Here is a 22,286-nt window from a genome sequence, read left to right as displayed (position 1 = left end):
GGATCATTTCTAAATTGCAGACCATGAACAAGAATTACAGCCTCTCTCCAAGTGTTCCATGATTGGTTTTGGAGATATATCTAGAGATGCCGTTCTCCGTTGCTTTCCATACCGCAGTGTGACGGCCATTGACGGGATCAACAGAACGGCTGTCACAAAGTCGAAGTCTGCCGAAGTTTAGATCGTCTGTCGGACTTCCGTCCTGCATCACTGCTGCCTAATGCAAGGCTGGGTTGAAAGACGGTCATAAATGGTCTTTATCACAAGACTTCACTGGGAATATGGTGTTTTATTTACCCTGTCAGCGCCACCTGACAGCATCCAGCTCTATGTTCACCCTATAGTCCTCCTTTAGTTGCCTTTACGACACGCAGAGCTGGCGTGGCAGGTATTCTTTTGACGGACCCAGCACTCTGGGGGCTGGGTCCGTCCAAAGAGTACTCGCTAGAGATGCGCGGTTTGCGGGCACAACCGCGGAGTCCGCGGATTATCCGCGGATCGGGCGGATGAAATTAAAAAAAATTTGATTTTATCCGCGGGTCGGGTCGGGTCGGGCGGTTGAAATAAAAAAAATTAAGATTTTAAATAGATTCAGGCGGGTGGCAGTTAAACCAATTCGGAAATATATATACATAGTTAAATGTTGTTACCCACATACGAAAAAAGAGCAGGCACCTGCTGCATATGCCACAACAGAAGAAAAAAAAGAAAAAGAGATGGACACTTTTACGGAGCGGAGAAGGGACGCCTCGCCGGGGTCCGGGACCGAGGCCCCTTCCCCCGAGAGGGCCCCACCGGGAGCCGTAGCTGAGGCGATCCGCGAGAAGGGCCCGACGCACGTCCAGGGTCACCACCGCGGCCACCGCACCGACACCCCGCCTCGTCCGCCTTCGCCGCGGCCGGCGTCACGCGCAGCAGGTAAGCAGCTTACCTGCCCGCCACCCCCGTGGCCGGGGGCTCGTAACAGGGGTCACTCCGCGCGCGCCGCCCGCGCAGCTCACCTGCCCGCCACCCCTGTTGCCGGGGGCGCGTAACAGGGGTCACTCCGCGCGCAGTGCGCTCACGAAAGGGGTGGGGCTCACCCTGGTTGATATAGACAGCAGGACGGTGGCCATGGAGGTTGGAACCCGCTAAGGAGTGTGTAACAACCCACCTGCCGAATCAACTAGCCCTGAAAATGGATGGCGCTGGAGCGTCGGGCCCATACCCGGCCGTCGCCGGCAGCGAGACGCGCTTGGAGGTGCGCTCAGCGCGGCTCCCATATGATTGCGCACTGGTGTGCGTCTGGGTCGTGACAGCGTGGCACGCGAATGTCTGTGCTGCATTGGATCAGTCTCCTTTCTTTAACAGGCAAAAGCTTTATAACCTCACTAATGCCTTGCTTCGTCTATATTAGATATATAACAACGGGCGGGTGCGGTTCTGATCAAATGTTAGATCGGGTGGATTGGCGGATGGTTGACGACTTTCTGATGCGGTTGCGGATGAAATAATTGCCTATCCGCGCATCTCTAGTACTCGCCACGCAAGCCCCCAGAGTGCTCCTAGTCCATCCATCCATTTTCTACCGCTTGTCCATCTCGGAGCCGCAGGCGTGGCTGGAGCCCTTCCCATCTGCATTCGACCGGAAGGCAGGTTACAGACTGGCCAACACTGATAGACAACATTCACACTCGAGGGCCAATTGAGTGTTGTCAATCAACCTATCCCCAAGTGCATGTCTTTGGAGGTGGGAGGAAGCCGGAGTACCCAGAGGGAACCCACACAGTCACAGGGAGAACATGCAAACTCCACACAGAAAGACCCTGAGCCAAACCCAGAACATTCCTATTGTGAGGCACCAGCATTAACCTCTGTGCCACTCCTAGAGCAAAAGGGATACTGTACGTTCTGGACTGGCAGAGAGCCCCGGTGAGCGCAATAGGTTCACGGGTAGAGTGTTGCAAACACTTGACTCGCCCTGGATGTGGAAGCCCAACATTATACAGCAAAGTCACCATAGCCGGTGGGGCAGAAGGCGGCGCTGCGGAGGATGTCGAGGCAGTTGACGAGGATGAGCGTGCCGGTCAGGTGCTTCCACCTCTTTGTGATCGGGTTCCTCATCTTGTCCAAGCCCACGTGGAGCTCCTGGAGCACATCACGATAGCTGTCCCCGATGTGTGCTGCCCAAGTCAGCAGGAAGTCGTAGGCTGGTTTCCACATAGACTGATAGGATCCAGGTCGAGGAGGCAAAACGAGAGTTTTGAGCAACAGCTTTACAAACTTGTCCGACCTGAAAATGAATAGTAACACATTCTCACCTCGTTGTCCAACACACCGTTTTTGTCACGGTGAGGTGCCTCGTAAGCCTCCATCTGCTGCCTGGACACTCGAGCCAATTTCTCTGCAAGTTCCCTCCAGCGGGACGCCACCTCCACTGCTGTGGTTAGCAGCACAAAGTCCAAAATCAATCTGGCAACCAGACCCTGGCAGTCCATCTTCAGCAAAGCCTGGTGCGATGAAGGGAGGCAGACGGCATTAAGGAAAGGTAAAATGGTAAATGGGTTATACTTGTATAGCGTTTTTCTACCTTCAAGGTACTCGAAGCGCTTTGACACTATTTCCACATTCACCCATTCACACCCAACCACGACCCATCAGGAGCAAGGGTGAAGTGTCTTGCTCAAGGACACAACGGACGTAACGAGGTTGGTAGAAGGTGGGGATTGAAATTTCCACACGGACATATTAAGTAGCGTACCGCACGTTGTGTAAACAATGCACACTGAGGCACAACACATGGCATGGTAGCAACGACCGGGCTACTACAAAATGCAAAAGCCAGAGCTGGAAGACCCTCCTGCCTCGTTAAGAGCTCCCGTTTGGGAACATTCCGGTTTCGTGGTGCGATACAACAATGGATAACATCGCTTCAACGAAGAGAAAGACGAACAAACACAGCTCCCACCGCATTCAAGCAGCCTCTCCTCGGCGAGTCAGGCAGGGCTAAAGCAATAACAAATGTTTTTATAGCAGCAGATATAAGACCAGATTGCATTAAAAACTAGATTTTGACCCACTTCTATGGTGGAAGAACAATGAGCCCATATATCCTCTTACTGCCAAGTTAGCCAGGCACTACCAAGCCATACCTGCTACCTCTGTGCCCAGTGAAAGGGTATTTTCCACAGCTGGAGACATTTTAACTGCAAGCAGGTCTGCTCTTTCTGCAGACAATGTGGATAAACTGATTTTTACGGCAAAAAACATGAAAATTGCGTGAAAGTCACCAGGGTTAAAGGCTGGGGGGGAAAAAGAAAAGTTCATCTGAGGCTGAGTTGACTTGAAACTGTTTAATGTTGCACTTTTTGTATGTAGAAGAAAAGTTTTGTCATTTTATTTAATCTGAGCAACAACTTGAAGCAGTTTAATGTTGCACTTTATATGTGGAAATGTTGCACTTTATATGTAGAAGGGTTTTGTTAAGAAACCAATTCTGTGTCATGTCTGTGTGATCATGTTTTTGTTTTGGTCATGTTCGTTTTGGGTTTTGGACTCATTGTGCACTCTTGTTTGTCACCATAGCAACCATTAGTTTTCACCTGTCACGTCACGCACCTGTTTCACGTTTTGAATCACGCACCTGCTTTCACTAATCATGTCCATAGTATTTAAGTTCATTCATTTTCTGTTGTTCGTCCTGACGACCTCAACACATTTATGCTCTGTTCATGCCTGATACTTATTTCCATGTCAATTCCTCAAGCAACTATTTTTGTCCAAGCCAAGTAAGTTTTTGTTCCATATTTATAGTCTTTTTGGTTTCATAGTTTGTTCTCCGCCATTGTGCGTGTTTTTTGTTTGTACTTTTTGCTATAGTCTTTTGGTTTCATAGTTTATTCTCCGCCACTGTGCGCGCTTTCATTTATTCCTTTTTTTGATAATAATAAATCATGTACCTTCATTCCCGTCTCGCACGAGCCAACTTTCCATTGCATCCTGGAAAAGCACACACCCCGGACCAAGTCATGACATTCTGAGCCTTATCTTATTTAGTTTTTATTTTATATATGTTGACTGCATTAACCCTGGCAATCGACCCTGTGTGTATATGTATGTTGTTGTTATGTTAAAAGGATAAAGCTATTGTTTACACATTTTGGTAAATAAATAACCAGAAAATGTATATTTAGTTTTTTTCTTACTGTACCGAAAATGAACCGAACCGTGACCTCTAAACCGAGGTACGTACCGAACCAACATTTTTGTGTACGGTTACACCCTTAGTATATGCTACTTAAATTACGGACCTACAACAATCAGCATGTCCTACCCATTTGCGTTTACAAGGTGAAAATACGTCTGAAAGCCTTTGACAAGTTGACTTCCATCCCTGTAGTGTAAAATACGATTCGCCTTGAAGACAAAACTATTTTATTTGGAAAGTAAACCGGGTAATTTATTTTGTGTTCGTGCATGACTTACTGTCCAACACAAGCAGATTTTAGCTTAATTTAAACTGACTCATTGACTTGAATAAAAACTGAACGAGTCAATCGCCGTGTAGAAATCAGGGGTAAAGGTGGGTGGGGTTTCCCGAAAGTAACAAAAAATGGTTTTACAATTGTATGGTGTTTTTTTTCCCAACCAACCTAAAAGTGAACCGAAAGAGAAGTGTGCCACGGGAATTCTCCAGATTCTCCCAAACACTAGGGGTGCAACGGTACACAAAAATTCCGGTTCGGTACGTACCTCGGTTTAGAGGTCACGGTTTGGTTCAGTTTTGGTACAGTAAGAAAACAACAAAATATACATTTTTGGGTTATTTATTTACCAAATTTGCAAAATCTTCCACCAAAAATAATTTTCTTGGTGGAATATTTGATGTGAAGTAATGGGAACCTTGGATAGGTCAATCATTCATAATAACATTGATTTTGATTCAATATTATGTTTTGAGCAATGACAGTTTGAAAGAAAGTCAACATTGCAACTTTTTCTAAATTACATTTAACCTTTAAGCTTTTTTATTTCACTTTTGTTATGTTTTTTTTTTATTTTGATAGTATTTTTAGAATGTGCCGTGCGGCCTTTAAAACATTAGCCGTGGGCCGCAAATGGCCTCCGGGGCACACTTTTGACACCCCTGCTATAGATAATAAAAAATTAAATCTGATAAATCTATGGATAAAAAGCAGAGCCTGGCGACGCATGCGCGTTTATCATAACTCTCTCTCTCTCTCTCTGTCTCTGCCCCTCCCTCACCAATGCTGCTGCACACACAATTTGTTTTGTTTTTAACCCCTTCTTAACCCTGAACGTACATTGAAAATACACGCAACCCTAACTCAAAATGCCGGACATTTGAGGCATTTAAGAAACTCCGCCCTGTAGTGATGGGTCCGGCAACACCGATGCATCGGCGCATGCGTCGAGCTCATAGAGCAAAACCCTGTGCCGGTGCACGTACCGCTTTTAGAAAGTCACGTGACCGATCATGAGCTGTTTTGGTCACGTGACCGATACGCGAACTGTGTCGCACTGACGCCTCCTCTGTGCCCTGTGAGCGTGTCTTTTCTACAGCCGGTGAAATAATAACTAAGAGAAATCGTCTAAAATGTAATACGTCGGAAAAACTTTTTTTTAAATTTTTTTTATAAAAATGTGTAAAAAAATAAAATTAAAAAAATTCCCAGTCCACAATCATCCACAACACGTTCTCTTAGATTTCCATGTTATGATACATGTTCACATTATATATTGACTGTATCTAAAAAAGATAAAAATATATTTTTATTTAAATGAAGATATGAAATAATCCTAAATGAAATACAATGACTTGGTTTATATTATTGTATATACTAGGGCAGGGGTCACCAACGCAGTGCCCGCGGTCACCAGGTAGCCCGTAAGGACCAGATCAGTCGCCCGCTGGCCTGTTCTAAAAATAGCTCAAAGAGCAGCACTTACCAGTGAGCTGCCTCTATTTTTTAAATTGTATTTATTTACTAGCAAGCTGGTCTCGCTTTGCTCGACATTTTTAATTCTAAAAGAGACAAAACTCAAATAGAATTTGAAAATCCAAGAAAATATTTTAAAGACTTGGTCTTCACTTGGAATAAGCGGTAGAAAATGGATGGATGGATGGATGGGTCTTCACTTGTTTAAATAAATTCATTTATTTTTTTACTTTGCTTCTTATTACTTTTAGAAATACAATTTTAGAGAAAAAATACAACCTTAAAAATGATTTTAGGATTTTTAAACAAATATACCTTTTTACCTTTTAAATTTCTTCCTCTTCTTTCCTGACAATTTAAATCAATGTTCAAGTAAATGTAATTTTTTTTATTGTAAAGAATAATAAATATTTTAGCTTCCGGTTTTTCGACGAAGAATATTTGTGAAATATTTCTTCAAACTTACTATGATTAAAATTCAAAAAAATTATTCTGGCAAATCTAGAAAATCTGTAGAATCAAATTTAAATCTTATTTCAAAGTATTTTGAATTTATTTTAAAATTTCTGTTCTGGAAAATCTAGAAGAAATACTGATTTGTCTTTGTTAGAAATATAGCTTGGTCCAATTTGTTAAATATTCTAACAAAGTGCAGATTGGATTTTAACCAATTTAAAACATGTCCTCAAAATTCTAAAATGTATCTTAATCAGGAAAAATTACTAATGATGTTCCATAAATTCTTTTTTAAATTTTTTCAAAAAGATTCAAATTAGCTAGTTTTTCTCTTCTTTTTGTCGGTTGAATTTTGAATTTTAAAGAGTCGAAATTGAAGATAAACTATGTTTCAAAAATTTTTTATATTTTTTTTCGTGTTTTCTCCTCTTTTAAACCGTTCAATTAAGTGTTTTTTTTATAATTTATTCTCTACAAAAAGACTTCCGTAAAAGGGGAAAAAAAATGTACGACGGAATGACAGACAGAAATACCCATTTTTTAAATATATATACATTTATTTAGCTATTCTTGTTTAAATCACACTTACGTGTAACTTACAAATGACAATATATTTATTTAAGTGTGTATCAAACTGGTAGCCCTTCGCATTAATCAGTACCCAAGAAGTAGTTTTTGGTTTCAAAAAGGTTGGTGATCCCTGTACTAGAGCATGAAATCAGTGTCAGTTGAGTCGGTCCATAGGTTGCCTGTAGGGATTTTTAATGTCCAGCAGATGTCAGTATTAAGTGACACAGTATCGACACAGTATCAATACAGTTTTGCAATGTGTGGAAACGCTTCATGACGCCTCATCAACCCATCACTACCGCCCTGCCAGCTCCACAAAAGAGGACATGTCCGGTGAAAAGGGGACGTATGGTCAGTCTTTCGTAGCCCGTTAGCTGCTAGCATGCCGTGTGTTGTGCCTCGGTGTGCATTGTTTACACAACGTGCGTTACGCTACTTAATATGTCCGTGTGGAAACTCGTTCGGTACACCTCCGAACCGAACAGGAACCTCTGTACCGAAACGGTTCAATACAAATACACGTACCGTTACACCCCTACCAAACACTCATTGCTGCCCTGTCTTACTCATGCTGAAGACGACACCAATGCACCGCCCACGCTCTGCCTCCACCCTTTGCTTAAGTAGAGCGACAGCCTTCTAACTTGCCGTCCTTATCTGCTGATTCAGGTTGTATGCGGGCTTTGGTCTAAATATAGACTGACAAAGACACACGAGGCACCAGGCTGTGTCATGAAAAGACTGGCCTTACGTTAGAAGGAGCAGAACTGTCATTGAAGTAGTAGATGTGACATGAGATACAGCAAGCAGTTTCAAAAGATAGTTCAAAAGAGGCTGAACCTGCACCAATAAGAGTAAAGATTCTGTGCATATTTCATGCGTCATCCACACAATACCAGATGGAGATCAAAGGTGGTCATGTTGCGCAAGGACACTGTCAGCTGTGTCTGTGAAGGTGTCAACACCACCACTGCAGCATCGTCCTCTCACTGGAAATCACCTTTTAGAAGCGCAGACCCCTGTAGATTGTGGGTAAATAAGCTCTAACCAGCTGTAAGCCATGTGTACATGCACACTGACTTCTATACAAATATTGCTTTTTAAGGTAAGTTACCAGGTACATAACCAATTCCACTACCAGGATGCCAGCAGCTTGCCCTGTATTTAGATACAAAAGTATGTGTTCCATTAATATTGCGCTGAAAAGGGACACACTTTGTCACACACTTTGCCCGAATTTTCCGGGAGACTCCTGAATTTCAGTGCCTCTCCTGAAAATCTACCGGGACAACCACTCTCCCGAATGTCTCCCGATTTCCAGCCGGACAACTATATTGGGGGCGTGCCTTAAAAGGAGACTATTATATATGTCTCCGTTATCCAGAGGTTTATCTATAACCCATAAAGCATCCTTGCCAACCCTCCCGAATTTTCCGGGAGACTCCCGAAATTCAGCGCCTCTCCCGAAAACCTCCCGGGACAAATATTCTCCCAAAAATCTCCCGATTTTCAGCCGGAGCTGGAGGCCACGCTCCCTCCAGCTCCATGCGGACCTGAGTGAGGACAGCCTTTTTTTCCAGGACGGGAGGACAACAGGGTGACAAGAACTAAATCATCCAGACTAGAGACAAATTGTATTATTATGTTTATCTTACCTAAAAATAAATATATTTATTAATTTAAAAAAAAAACTAAATACATTTTTATTATATTTTGCTAAAAACATCAAAATGAATTGTATTTTTTTTGGTATTTTTTCTGACTCCTTATTACATCCAGCCGTAGAATTAAAATAAACATATTTGAAATAATTAATTTTAAATGATCATAATAATTCATTTAAAATGACCATATTTAATTATTAAAATAATTGCTTGTTTATCAACAACTTTAGCATTTTATTCATTACATTTTGAAGCTCTCAGAAGCCAAGTTATGTTATATTCCTTAAGATTTATTTATGGAAGTTTGAAGTATCAATTATCCAAACACAGTTTTGTTTGCATATTTTCAGGATGTAGATTATATATATATATATATATATATATATGTATGAAATACTTGACTTGGTGAATTCTAGCTGTCAATATACTCTTAACCACGCCCCCAACCACGCCCCAACCCACCCCTGACCACGCCCCCCACCCTCCACCCCCCCACCTCCCGAAATCGGAGGTCTCAAGGTTGGCAAGTATGCCATAAAGTAGGCAGGCACAGAGCTATTTCTCAGCGTGTGTTTCTTCCAGCCGGCACGTTAATACACTGACACACAACATCCGGATTCCCATCATGCATTGCTTCAAAACTACGGCAAGTAGTAATGTCCAAAATTTCCAGCCGGACAAACAATATTGGGGACGTGCCTTAAAGGCACTGCCTTTAGCGTCCTCTCACCTGAAAAGGAGACTATTATATATGTCTCCGTTATCCATAGGTTTATCTATAACCATAACACGGTGGCCGGATGGATATAGTCACTCATGAACGGTCAGAGAAGCACAAGGCGGCGGCAACGCAGTATTATGGGCCACCTTGCAAGCAACATCCCGTTCTCATTTGCGGATGTTTTCAACAAATCCGTGAAGGATATGTTCCCGGATTCAGAGATCGCAAGCAAATATTACAAAAAACGTACAGTTGTGTGTCTTTGTAAACACCCAGTGCAAAACAATAATGTTCACTTTGTCTTTTCAATAAAGTTAACGAACAATTTAAGTTTTGGTTTACCGCACAAATTGATGTTACGCTTCGATGGCTTCAATTATCTTTTCTGAGTGATGGTTTATAACAGACCTGGGCAAATTAAGGCCTGGGGGTCGCACGCATGCGGCCCGTTTAGCTTTTCAATCCGGCCCGCCGGACATTCCCAAATAATTTTTTCAGATCTTTAAGATGGAAAGTATAGCTGCCATTATGATGTGCAGTGATGTTTTTTAATGACCGTAAGTCTTGAACTATACAAAGTACTTCAATGGTTGGAATCTGCGCTTTTGCATGATATACTAGTTACTATGGTCATCTAATTAGCTACTGTGGTAATCTAATTAGTTACTATGGCAATCTAATTAGTTACGATGGTCATCTAAGTAGTTACTATGGTAATATACGTCACAGCAGCTTAGACGAGGCACCCAGCAGTGTGGGTGGGGAGCGTTTTCCACAGTGTTTACTCTTCGCGTTCATACTTCGCTGTTTGTTGCTGTCAGAAAAATCATTGAATTGTGTCTCTGTTTAATTCTTTGCTTCTTGTCTTGTTTAATAGATGTCATCAGTGTTTGAACCTGACAGTTGCATTTTTGTTGTGTTTCGCTTATTGGAAAAAATGTCAATGGAGAGGGGGTGTGACGTTCATGTTGTCAATATTCCGTGTTTTATCTTTCCTAGTTAATATTGTAAATCCCACATTCTTTATTTTCATGAACATTCTGGGTGTCTCATTTAGTAGAACATTTTTTTAATTCCATTCCATTTTTTAAGGTGGTCTGTCATAATTGTTTTAGCTGTCACTCAGACATTATTGTGAGGTTTTGTATAAGTGTTCCTAAAAATAGATATACCGGCCCGCAGACACATTTATTTCTCTAAATTTGGCCCCCCCGAGGCAAAATAATTGCCCACGCCTGGTTTATAAGGTGGCAACTTGTCCAGGGTGTATGATGCCTTTTGCCCGAGTGCAGCTGGATAGCCCCCCCTCCAACCCTGCGACATCGAGCGAGACAAGCGGTGGAAAATGGATGTATGGATTGAGGATTTAGTTTTTCAGTTTACTCCTATTTCTCTCCTATTATACAGGTTTCGGGACATAAATTAAGTATTGTTGCCGGTTTTTGAATGCATTTTAGAGTCATTTAGAGGCAGAAGGCATTGCTAGCCATTTAGAACGAGCCAATTAGTACAATTTAGAATGCTAAATTGTACTAATTGTACAATCCTTATGTTGTCTCTCATAAGGATTGTGAACGATAACATTTCAAAAAGTGCAGTTTCCCTTTAGAGTGTGCATCCCACTTGAATTGTTACTATAACAATCTACAAGGTTAATGTAGGTTGCTTCTCTTTCTCCCCCTTCATTTTTCTGCATTCTTTCGTATCTCAAGTTATCATCACGTATATGTATTGTTGCATTTAAACAACTGTATTGTTGATAATAAAGGTAAATTATTGGTATTGTTCATTATCAATAGCGCTATTTCTATTGGTATTTGTATTGATCCATTTGTAGTGTAATAATGCTCATTGTCATTTCTGTATTATTTTTTATTTTTCGCTAACTGCTTATTTGCTATTACTTTTACCATCATATTTGTACATGTCGTATTTGCTGATGTTGCTCTATTGTTGTTGTTGTTGTTGTTTGCTGTTGTTGTTTTTGTCTCTCTGTCTAATCCCCCTCTTGCCCCCACAATTTCCCCCTCTGTCTTCTTTTTTTTCTCTCTTTCTATCCCCTCCTGCTCCGGCCCGGCTGCACTAAATGATAATATAAATACATTTAATAAAGTCAAATACAAATAAGGCAACAAGAGAAGTATCCTACACTTCTCTTTTGTAAAGTAAATCTGAACAGCCGACATGGGCATCTACATCAACTATATGATTTGCCTGAGAAGTTGGACAGGACAAAAAAAATAAAAAAAATAAAAAATAAAAATGAAATGAGGACAATTCGAAAACTCATCAAATTTTTGTATGTTACTAAACATATTAAATATTTTTAAACATAATAAATATGTTTTGAAGTGTTTCAATGCACCTTTCTATAATTCAAAACACACTCATGTGTTGTAACCCAATCCAAGGCTTGGAGAGATCTGCTGCAGCGGTGTTAGATGCCCCCCCACCCCCAGCCCTTCAGATCACATTTCACCTGGGAACACCTGTTATAAGAAACCAACTTGAGACACCGCTGTTAGTTTTGTATCTTCATGTGACTTAGTGAGTGGTGAAAAAGGATGAAGTTAAATGCGTGTGTCAGATGGTAAACGTAGACATTGTTTCACTTGAAGAGGAACTGCACTTTATTTTGGGAATTTTGTCGATCAATCACAATATCTATGTATCTGTTTTTCTTTTTTTAATCCATTCTAACTTGTTTATATACTCTAGCAAAAGTCGGCTAACAATGGATGGGATTTGCTATATTCCGCCTATAAAGCGCTCTAAAAAAACCTCCATCAACATTTTATATATATGCTGTAAGTATATATGTAATTTAGTAACAGGCACATTCATAACAGCATGTAATATTTATATATTTTGCTCATTTTAAGCGTATTAATTTCACAGATGCATCACAACTTTCGCTTTTCCCTTCAACAACAACTACTACTAATCAGGCAGACTCCATGACAGCCAACAACAACTACTTTGAGACATATGATGATCTCTAGAACCTTATACTTTTGAGCCTGAATATACAGAGGATGAGCTACAAGTGTTATAAGCTGAGTGATAAACACTTGAAACACTAAGCATCATGCCGCAGTATTGATAAGTGCTAAACAAGATATACAATCTACGGACATAATACAACAATCACTTACTGTACAATGTCTGTTCTTACTGGTATGCCAACTGATGGGATGTTTATATCTTCCCGTTTAGATGAAGATCCATCCATCCATTTTCTTCCGTTTATCCGAGCTCGGGTCGCGGGGGCAGCAGCCTAAGCAGAGAAGTCCAGACTTCCCGCTTCCCAGCCACTTTGTCCAGCTCCTCCCGGGGGATCCCGAGGCGTACCCAGGACAGCAGGGAGACATAGTCTTCCCAACGCGTCCTGGGTCTTCCTCGTCTTCCCCCTTAAGGAACTCTGGCCGGATCTCATGCACCCCAGGGGCCTTGCCATTGAGGAGCTTTTAAACTACCTCAGCAACCTCAGCCCCAGAAATAAGAAAGCCCACCACAGATTCCCCAGGCACTGCTTCCTCATAGGAAGATGTGTAGGTGGGATTTAGGAGGTCTTCGAAGTATTCCCTCCACCGATCCACAACATATGGAGTCGAGGTCAGCAGCACACCATCCTCACCGTACACGGTGTTGACAGTGCATTGCTCCGCCCTCTTGAGGCGGCGGATGGTGGTCCAGAATCGCTTTGAAGCTGTCCAGAAGTCGTTTTCCATGGCTTCCCCGAACTCCTCCCATGTCCAAGGTTTTGCCTCCGCAACTCCCGAAGCTGCACACCGCTTGGCCTGTCGGTACCTGTCCAGTGCCTCCGGAGTCCCATGAGCCAAAAGGACCCGATAAGACTCTTTCTTCAGCTTGACGGCATCCCTGACCGCTGGTGTCCACCAGCAGGTTTTAGGATTACCGCCACGACAGGCACCAACCACCTTGCGGCCACAGCTCCGATTGGCCGCCTTGACAATAGAGGTACGGAACATGGTCCACTCGAACTCAATATCCAGCGCCTCCCTCGTGACATGTTCAAAGTTCTTCCAGAGGTGGGAATTGAAACGCTCTCTGACAGAAGACTCTGCTAGACGTTTCCAGCAGACCCTCACAATGAGTTTGGGCCTGCCAGGTCTGTCCAGCATCCTCACCTATCATTGGAGTCAACTCACCACCAGGTGACCGCAAATCTGATGACACAACTACAAAGTCGATCATAGAACTGCGACGTAGGGTGTCCTGGTGCCATGTGCACATATGGACACCCTTATGTTTGAACATGGTATTTGTTATTGACAATCTGTGACGAGCACAAAAGTCCAATAACAAAACACCACTCAGGTTCAGATCCGGGCGGCCGTTCTTCCCAATCAAGCCTTTCCAGGTTTCACTGTCATTGTCAATATGAGTGTTGAGACACCCAGCAGAACAAGGGAATCACCTGAGGGAGCACTCTCCAGTACTCCCTCTAGAGAATCCAAAAAGGGTGGGTACTCTGAGCTGCTGTTTGGTGCGTAGGCACAAACAACAGTCAGGACCCGCCCTCCCCACCCGAACGTGCAGGCAACAAACATTTCCACCCCACCCCATCCCCTCTCACTGCGTGCAACGCCAGAGTGGAAGAGAGTCCAGCCCCTCTCGAGAGAACTGGTTCCAGAGCCTTTGCTGTGCGTCAAAGTGAGCCCGACTATATCTAGCCGGGACTTCTCCACCTCGCGCACCAGCTAAGGCCCCTCCCACCCAGCGAGGTGACGTTCCACGTCCCAAGAGCTAGTTTATGTAGCCGAGGAACCGACCGCCAAGTGCCCTGCCTTCGGCTACCGTCCAGCTCACACTGCACCCGACCTATATGCCCCCTTCTATGAGTGGTGAGCCCATTGCCTCCTCGGGCGGTGCCGGCCGGACCCCATGGAGACAGGACAGGCCATCAGGCGTACGCCGTTGAGCCCCACCTCTGGGCCTATCTCCAGAGGGGGGCCCCGGTGACCCGCGTCCGGGCAAGGGAAATCTGTGTCTTTTAATCTGACTTTCCATAGAGATCTTCGAGCTGCTTTTTGTCTGGTCCCTCACCTAGGACCTGTTTGTCTTGGGAGACCTTACCAGGGGGCATAAAATCCCCCGGACAACATAGCTCCTAGGATTATTGGGACACGCAAACTCCTCTACCACGATAAGGTGGCAGCTCAGAGAGAAGTGGAGATGAAGATGTTTAGATGAAGAATTCATCATATTCCTCACGTAAGTAAAACAAATAATATAAATAAACCAATGTCTTTAAGTGTCTTTCTTGCCAACTTCTTGGTTTATGGCCACAACCTTCCCCTATTCAGTTGAGATACATGATTTATAGTCTGGGATTGACTTTCACCAACTCAGAGGCGAAGCAGCAGCTCACCGGCTCCATATGTAAATATAGCAACATTAAGCTAGTTAGCTATCAGTGATTAAAGCGCTGCTAAAAGTAGTCCCTTAACCTTAGCCTTATAATAACAATATTGCTAATATTTAGTTAATATTCAGGTCACGAGATGGAAATGGAGTACTGTTGGTGGTTTTTGGATGCTTTTTTAAAGGGCTTTATGGGTGCAAAAGACGCAATGACGTCATGAATGCCATTACCTCTATTGTTAGCGGACTTTTGTAAGTGTTTATTTACGAGTTAGAATGCATTACAATTATTGTCTTATACAGGGATTGTGCATGATAGGCAATATTCCAAGAAAGTGCAGTTCCCCTTCAATGGAATAATGAAGCTGACCATGACATACTCAAATGGGGGAGTCTCCACACTTTTCGTCTGCATTTGGTGTCAATTATCATTTCCCAGGTTTCAACGTTCCCACATTGCAACCTGGTAGCAGCCCAAAGCTTCTAGAAAATTGTGGAATTATAATCCGGCTGTTTTTTCTCTCTTGAGCCACATTAGCAAGAGAAAGAATGAAAGTCTTGTTTATTAGCCACATATTTTGTTCTGACACTGTAAAAGCTTTCAGTAGATCAACAATTGGGTAGGACAGGCTGTCTGTTATTGGCTCTGAAAGTCACATACGTTGCCTGGGAAACACCCGTTTCAGAGTGCTTTAGAGACGCATTGAGAGTCATAGGGTTTAAATTACGGTTGATCTGAGGAAATGTGCTGCCTCAGCCATAACATCCAAATGATCAATGCTTGTGAATAAAGTTTGATTTAATACAGCCCTTCTCAAAAAGTGGGGCGGGCCTCCCTGGAGGGGGGCGCGATGCGATGCCAGGGGCATCAGGGAACATGTTTTTTTTTTTGCCGTACCAGAATATGATTACCGTATTTTCCGCACTATTAGCCGCACCTAAAAACCACAAATTTACTCAAAAGCTGACAGTGCGGCTTATAACCCGGTGCGCTTTATATATGGATTAATATTAAGATTCATTTTCATAAAGTTTAGGTCTCGCAACTACGGTAAACAGCCGCCATCTTTTTTCCCCGTAGAAGAGGAAGTGCTTCTTCTTCTACGGTAAGCAACCGCCAAGGTAAGCACCCGCCCCCATAGAAGAAGAAGCGCGCGGGTATTACGTTTCATTTCCTTTGTGTGTTTACATCTGTAAAGACCACAAAATGGCTCCTACTAAGCGACACACTGTGGTTCTAGCTTGCCATGCTAATGGCCAGAAACTTCCACCCATGGTGATATTCAAAAGGAAGACCTTGCCAAAAGAGAACTTTCCAGCCGGCGTCATCATAAAAGCTAACTCGAAGGGATGGATGGATGAAGAAAAGATGAGCGAGTGGTTAAGGGAAGTTTACGCGAAGAGGCCGGGTGGCTTTTTTCACGCAGCTCCGTCCATGTTGATATACGACTCCATGCGCGCCCACATCACAGATGGTGTCAAAAAACAAGTGAAGCACATAAATACAACACTCGCCGTCATTCCGGGTGGATTAACGAAAGAACTCCAACCGCTCGATATTGGTGTCAACAAGGTATTTAAAGCATGACTGCGAACGGCGTGGGAACAATGGATGACCGAAGGCGAACACACATTCACTAAGACAGGGAGACAGCGCCGGACGACATACGCCAACATCTGCCAGTGGATCGTAAATGCCTGGGCGGATATTTCGGTCTCAACTGTGGTCCGAGCTTTCCGGAAGGCAGGATTCACGGAACTGCTGGAAAAACAACAGCGACACTGACTCTGATGACTTCGACGAGACGGAGCCGGCCATTTTGGATCCCGTATTCGCCCAACTTTTTAATTCGGACACCGTAGGAGAAGAATTCGAGGGATTTATGAATGAAGAATAACTTCAGAAAGTGAGTATTATGTTTATTTTGTGTGTTGTGACATTAACGTTCGAGCAACATTAAGTTATTGCTATTGCTCTGCACTATTTTGAATTTTACTATGTTTGTGATTGCACATTTGCACATTACCGTACATTTTGGGAGTGAACAGAGTTGTTAGAACGCTGGTTTTTAATATATTATTAAAGTTTAACTGACCTATCTGACTGTTTTTTTGACATTCCCTGTAGCGCAGTTAGATGCGGCTTATAACACGGGGCGGCTTATAGGTGGACAAAGTTTTGAAATATGCCGTTCATTGAAGGCGCGGCTTATAACACGGGGCGGCTTATGGTGCGGAAAATACGGTAAGCGTATGTTGCACTTGGCTTCACTGTAATCACGGTGGGAGACAAGGAAAGACCGGTGTGTTGTTTCCTTTAATGTTAATAAGCTTACAATGTAATGCAGAGGTATAGTTGTAACAATTTTATAGACAAATTACACTATATATATAGTCAAAATGGAGAGTGGGGGGAAATATTTGAGAAGCGCTGGTTTAATACAAACAAGAAAACTCCATGCCAACATCTAACCTCATGTTAACAGCAACAGCAAAGCAGATTGCAGAGCTATGATTGATCGGCTGTTTATTTCTGGTACAAAGCCTTTCCTCTTGTTCCCTCCAAAGAAAGCACCACTTTCAAAATCTGCTAAATAAAAATATAAACTAGAAATGACCTTAAACAGTGCAGACCTCCGCCCGGCCTTAAACCCTTAAAAAAGATCCTGAATCCAGACAGTGAATAGGGATCACCCGCTAAATTGTATCATTTTCTTATCCTACCCTATCCCATAGATGACAGTTCCTGAAAGTTAAATCAAAATCCACCAATAACTATTTGAGATATGCAGCACCACCCTAAGACCAGATGTGGTGCTGTGGTCTGCAGCTGTGAAGTCAGTAGTACTGATTGAGCTGACAGTGCTATGGGAGGAGGGACTGGAAGCTGCCTACGAGAGAAAGAAGGTGACGTATGCAGACCTGGTCGCGGAGTGCAGAGAAAGTGGATGGAGTGTGAGGCTGTACCCGGTGGAGGTGGGAGCCAGAGGCTTTGTGGGCAGATCAACACCACGCCTGCTCAAGGACCTGGGACTACGTGGAGCCACCCTGAGCACGTCCACTAGAGATGCGCGGTTTTCGGACACAACCGCGGAGTCCGCGGATTATCCGCGGATCGGGTGGTTGCCAGATGAGGTGGTTCGGGCATCTGGTCAGGATGCCACCCGAACGCCTCCCTAGGGAGGTGTTTAGGGCACGTCCGACCGGTAGGAGGCCGCGGGGAAGACCCAGGACACGTTGGGAAGACTATGTCTCCCGGCTGGCCTGGGAACGCCTCAGGGTCCCCCGGGAGGAGCTGGATGAAGTGGCTGGGGAGAGGGAAGTCTGGGCTTCCCTGCTTAGGCTGCTGCCCCCGCGACCCGACCTCGGATAAGCGGAAGAAGATGGATGGATGGATGGATGGGTGGTTGAAATAAAAAATTTTTAGATTTTATCCGCGGGTCGGGTCGGGCGGTTGAAATTAAAAAAAATTAGATTTTAAATAGATTCAGGCGGGTGGCAGTTAAACCAATTCGGAAATATATATACATAGTTAAATGTTGTTACCCACATACGAAAAACGAGCAGGCACCTGCAGCATATGCCACAACAGAAGAAGAAAAAAAAAAGAGATGGACACTTTTACAGAGCAGAGAAGGGACGCCTCGCCGGGGTCCGGGACCGAGGCCCCTTCCCCCGAGAGGGCCCCACCGGGAGCCGTAGCTGAGGTGATCCGCGAGAAGGGCCCGACACTCGTCCAGGGTCACCACCGCGCCCACCGCACGACACCCCGCCTTGTCCGCCTTCGCCGCGGCCGGCGTCACGCGCAGCAGGTAAGCAGCTTACCTGCCCGCCACCCCCGTGGCCGGGGGCTCGTAACAGGGGTCACTCCACGCGCTCCGCCCGCGCAGCTTACCTGCCCGCCACCCCCGTTGCCGGGGGCCCGTAACAGGGGTCACTCCGCGCGCAGTGCGCTCACGAAAGGGGTGGGGCTCACCCTGGTGAGCCGAGTGTGAGCAGAGAGTGATGAGCAGAACTGGCGCTGCGGGATGAACCGAACGGCGGGTTAAGGCGCCCGATGCCGACGCTCATTAGACCCCAGAAAAGGTGTTGGTTGATATAGACAGCAGGACGGTGGCCATGGAAGTCGGAACCCGCGAAGGAGTGTGTAACAACCCACCTGCCGAATCAACTAGCCCTGAAAATGGATGGCGCTGGAGCGTCGGGCCCATACCCGGCCGTCGCCGGCAGCGAGAGCCGCGAGGGCTAGGCCGCGACGAGTAGGATGGCCGGCGCGGTGCGCGCTGAAGCCTCGGGCGCGAGCCCGGGTGGAGCCGCCGCTGGTGCGAGGGACATCGCACCTCCACGCGCTTGGAGGTGCGCTCAGCGCGGCTCCCAGATGATTGAGCACTGGTGTGCGTCTGGGCCGTGACAGCGTGGCACGCATTGAATGTCTCTGCATCAGTCTCCTTTCTTTAACAGGCAAAAGCTTTATAACCTCACTAATGCCTTGCATCGTCTATATTAGATATATAACAACGGGCGGGTGCGGTGTTGATTAAATGTTAAATTCGGGTGGATGCGGATGGTTGACGACTTTTGTGATGCGGTTGCGGATGAAATAATTGCCTATCCGCGCATCTCTAACGTCCACCAAGGAGCTTTCAGAAGTAGCAGAGAAAGCTAGCCACTGGCTCTGGCTGAAACGACGCGACAAGGCTTGGGGAGCAACATCCAAGTAGGTTTGCTGCAAGGGGTGTCAGGGAGACGTCCCTGTTCACTGCCCCGCCACCAGGAGATGTTCTGGGCTAAGGGGCGAAACATCAATGAGAGGTGGTCCACAGCTAAAGATCCTGCAACAAAAACTTTTCTGGTATGCGGTCAGGTTTAGGCCTGCCTCAGGGAAGAGGACACCACAGGCACCGGTGGAGGTGCGACAGGCCTAAGGCCCAGCGGCAAGACCACCTTGCTGTAATTAAAATGAGTTATGGCGCTAAAAGAACGGACAAACAAACCCCAGAGAATATATAACCCGCTGGCGAAGGCATTTACTATAATTTAAGGATAGGTTAATTGGCCACATGTTGGTTTTGCTCGTCTGTTGCTTCCAAACAGGCTGCAAGAGACAGATTCTTTGCGGAATAAAAAAAACCTTCTTGCCAGTCATTCGCTCTCTATGTCCCTGCGCTTGGTGGAGGCGGGCTGAAGCCGCTAGCAAACACATACATAAGTTCAGCCTTTTAACTTAAAGGTAAGGTAGCATAGTAGACATTAGTGATGGGTTGATGAGGCGTCATGAAGCGTTTTGACACATTGCAAAACTGTATTGATACTGTGTCGATACTGTGTCACTAAATACTGACATCTGCTGGACATTAAAAATCCCTACAGGCAACCTATGGACCGACTCAACTGACACTGATTTTATGCTCTTGTACAGGGGTCACCAACCTTTTTGAAACCAAAAACTACTTCTTGGGTACTGATTAATGCGAAGGGCTACCAGTTTGATACACACTTAAATAAATAAATATATTGTCATTTGTAAGTTACACGTAAGTGTGATTTAAACAAAAATAGCTAAATAAATAAATGTATATATATAAAAAAAATGGGTATTTCTGTCTTCAATTTCGACTCTTTATAATTCAAAATACAACCGACAAAAAGAAGAGAAAAACTAGCTAATTTGAATCTTTTTGAAAAAATTTAAAAAATAATTTATGGAACATCATTAGTAATTTTTCCTGATTAAGATAAATTTTAGAATTTTGATGACATGTTTTAAATTGGTTAAAATCCAATCTGCACTTTGTTAGAATATTTAACAAAGACAAATCAGTATTTCTTCTAGATTTTCCAGAACAAAATTTAAAAAAAAAAATCAAAATACTTTGAAATAAGATTTAAATTTGATTCTACAGATTTTCCAGATTTGCCAGAATATTTTTTTTGAATTTTAATCATAGCAAGTTTGAAGAAATATTTCACAAATATTCTTCGTCGAAAAAACAGAAGCTAAAATATGTATTATTCTTTACAATAAAAAATAAATAAATTTACTTGAACATTGATTTAAATTGTCAGGAAAGAAGAGGAAGAAATTTAAAAGGTAAAAAGGTATATTTGTTTCAAAATCCTAAAATCATTTTTAAGGTTGTATTTTTTCTCTAAAATTGTATTTCTAAAAGTAATAAGAAGCAAAGTCATAAATAAATGAATTTATTTAAACAAGTGAAGACCCATCCATCCATTCATTTTCTACCACTTATTCCAAGTGAAGACCAAGTCTTTAAAATATTTTCTTGGATTTTCAAATTCTATTTGAGTTTTGTCTCTTTTAGAATTAAAAATGTCGAGCAAAGCGAGACCAGCTTGCTAGTAAATAAATAAAATTTAAAAAATAGAGGCAGCTCACTGGTAAGTGCTGCTCTTTGAGCTATTTTTAGAACAGGACAGCGGGCGACTGATCTGGTCCTTACGGGCTACCTGGTGACCGCGGGCACCGCGTTGGTGACCCCTGCCCTAGTATATACAATAATATAAACCAAGTCATTGTATTTCATTTAGGATTATTTCATATCTTCATTTAAATAAAAATATATTTTTATCATTTTTAGATACAGTCAATAAATAATGTGAACATGTATCATTACATGGAAATCTAAGAGAACGTGTTGTGGATGATTGTGGACTGGGAATTTTTTTAATTTTATTTTTTACACATTTAAAAAAAAAAAAAAAAGAAAAAGTTTTTCCGACGTATTACATTTTAGACGATTTCTCTTCTTAGTTATTATTTCACCGGCTGTAGAAAAGACACGCTCACAGGGCACAGAGGAGGCGTCAGTGCGACACAGTTCGCGTATCGGTCACGTTACCAAAACAGCTCATGATCGGTCACGTGACTTTCTAAAAGCGGTACGCGCACCGACGCAGGGTTTTGCTCTATGAGCTCGACGCATGCGCCGATGCATCGGTGTTGCCGGACCCATCACTAGTAGACATTATCGGGATTATCCCCAAAATCAAATCACTTTTTCCTTATCCCATTTCCCGAAAGTTTCATTCAGTTATGTTACTAACCAGCCAACTAAGTAACTGACGGACAACAAACCCCGGCAATTACATATACCTTCTGGGGGAAGTTAGAATGGAACAAATTGATGTCAATTGATGTATATTTTTTTATTACAACAAAATGTGTAATAAAGGTGTAATAAAAGTGACGGACGTTCTACATTGATTAGTTTCAGCTCCAACAATACTCTAGATGTCGCATCAGTAGGGTGCCATTGTTTCCTATCATTTAACAGGAAGCTAAATAACTAGTCAACGAGAGGTGAGGGTTCTCACTCAGAAAAACACTGCCCCTGGTGCTTTTTATAAAATTGCAAGTCACATGCTCAGCCCCTGCTGAAGAGCTATAACTTGTTATAAGGTTCCCAGCCGTTGAAATTGTTCTGCATTTAGAAACAAAAATGCACATCCCGTAATAAATTAATAAATGTCAGGACACTTGATATGATATGTTATGGCAAACATATTCCCAGCCCATTCCTGCTCTGT

At 43.5% G+C, this 22,286-nt stretch overlaps 1 protein-coding gene across 1 annotated transcript in view; it reads right to left on the bottom strand.

The window, feature by feature from the left end:
* Positions 1-1,294: 1,294 nt before the first annotated feature.
* The window catches only part of LOC133578189 (SH3 domain-binding protein 4-A-like), a 48,162-nt gene continuing 27,170 nt past the window's right edge, over positions 1,295-22,286 (bottom strand). Inside the window, exons 4-5 of the mRNA XM_061932399.1 lie at positions 2,301-2,489; positions 1,295-2,205 (exon numbers count right to left, since the gene is read on the bottom strand). Of these exons, the coding sequence (XP_061788383.1) occupies positions 1,981-2,205; positions 2,301-2,489 (414 nt within the window). The 3' untranslated portion in view covers positions 1,295-1,980. The remainder of the gene's footprint in view (positions 2,206-2,300; positions 2,490-22,286) is intronic.

This window comes from Nerophis lumbriciformis, linkage group LG38, assembly GCF_033978685.3.
Source record: "Nerophis lumbriciformis linkage group LG38, RoL_Nlum_v2.1, whole genome shotgun sequence".
Lineage (NCBI taxonomy): Eukaryota > Metazoa > Chordata > Actinopteri > Syngnathiformes > Syngnathidae > Nerophis > Nerophis lumbriciformis.
The sequence above is the reverse complement of the archived record's forward strand: the minus strand, read 5'-3'. Positions and strand labels throughout refer to the sequence as shown.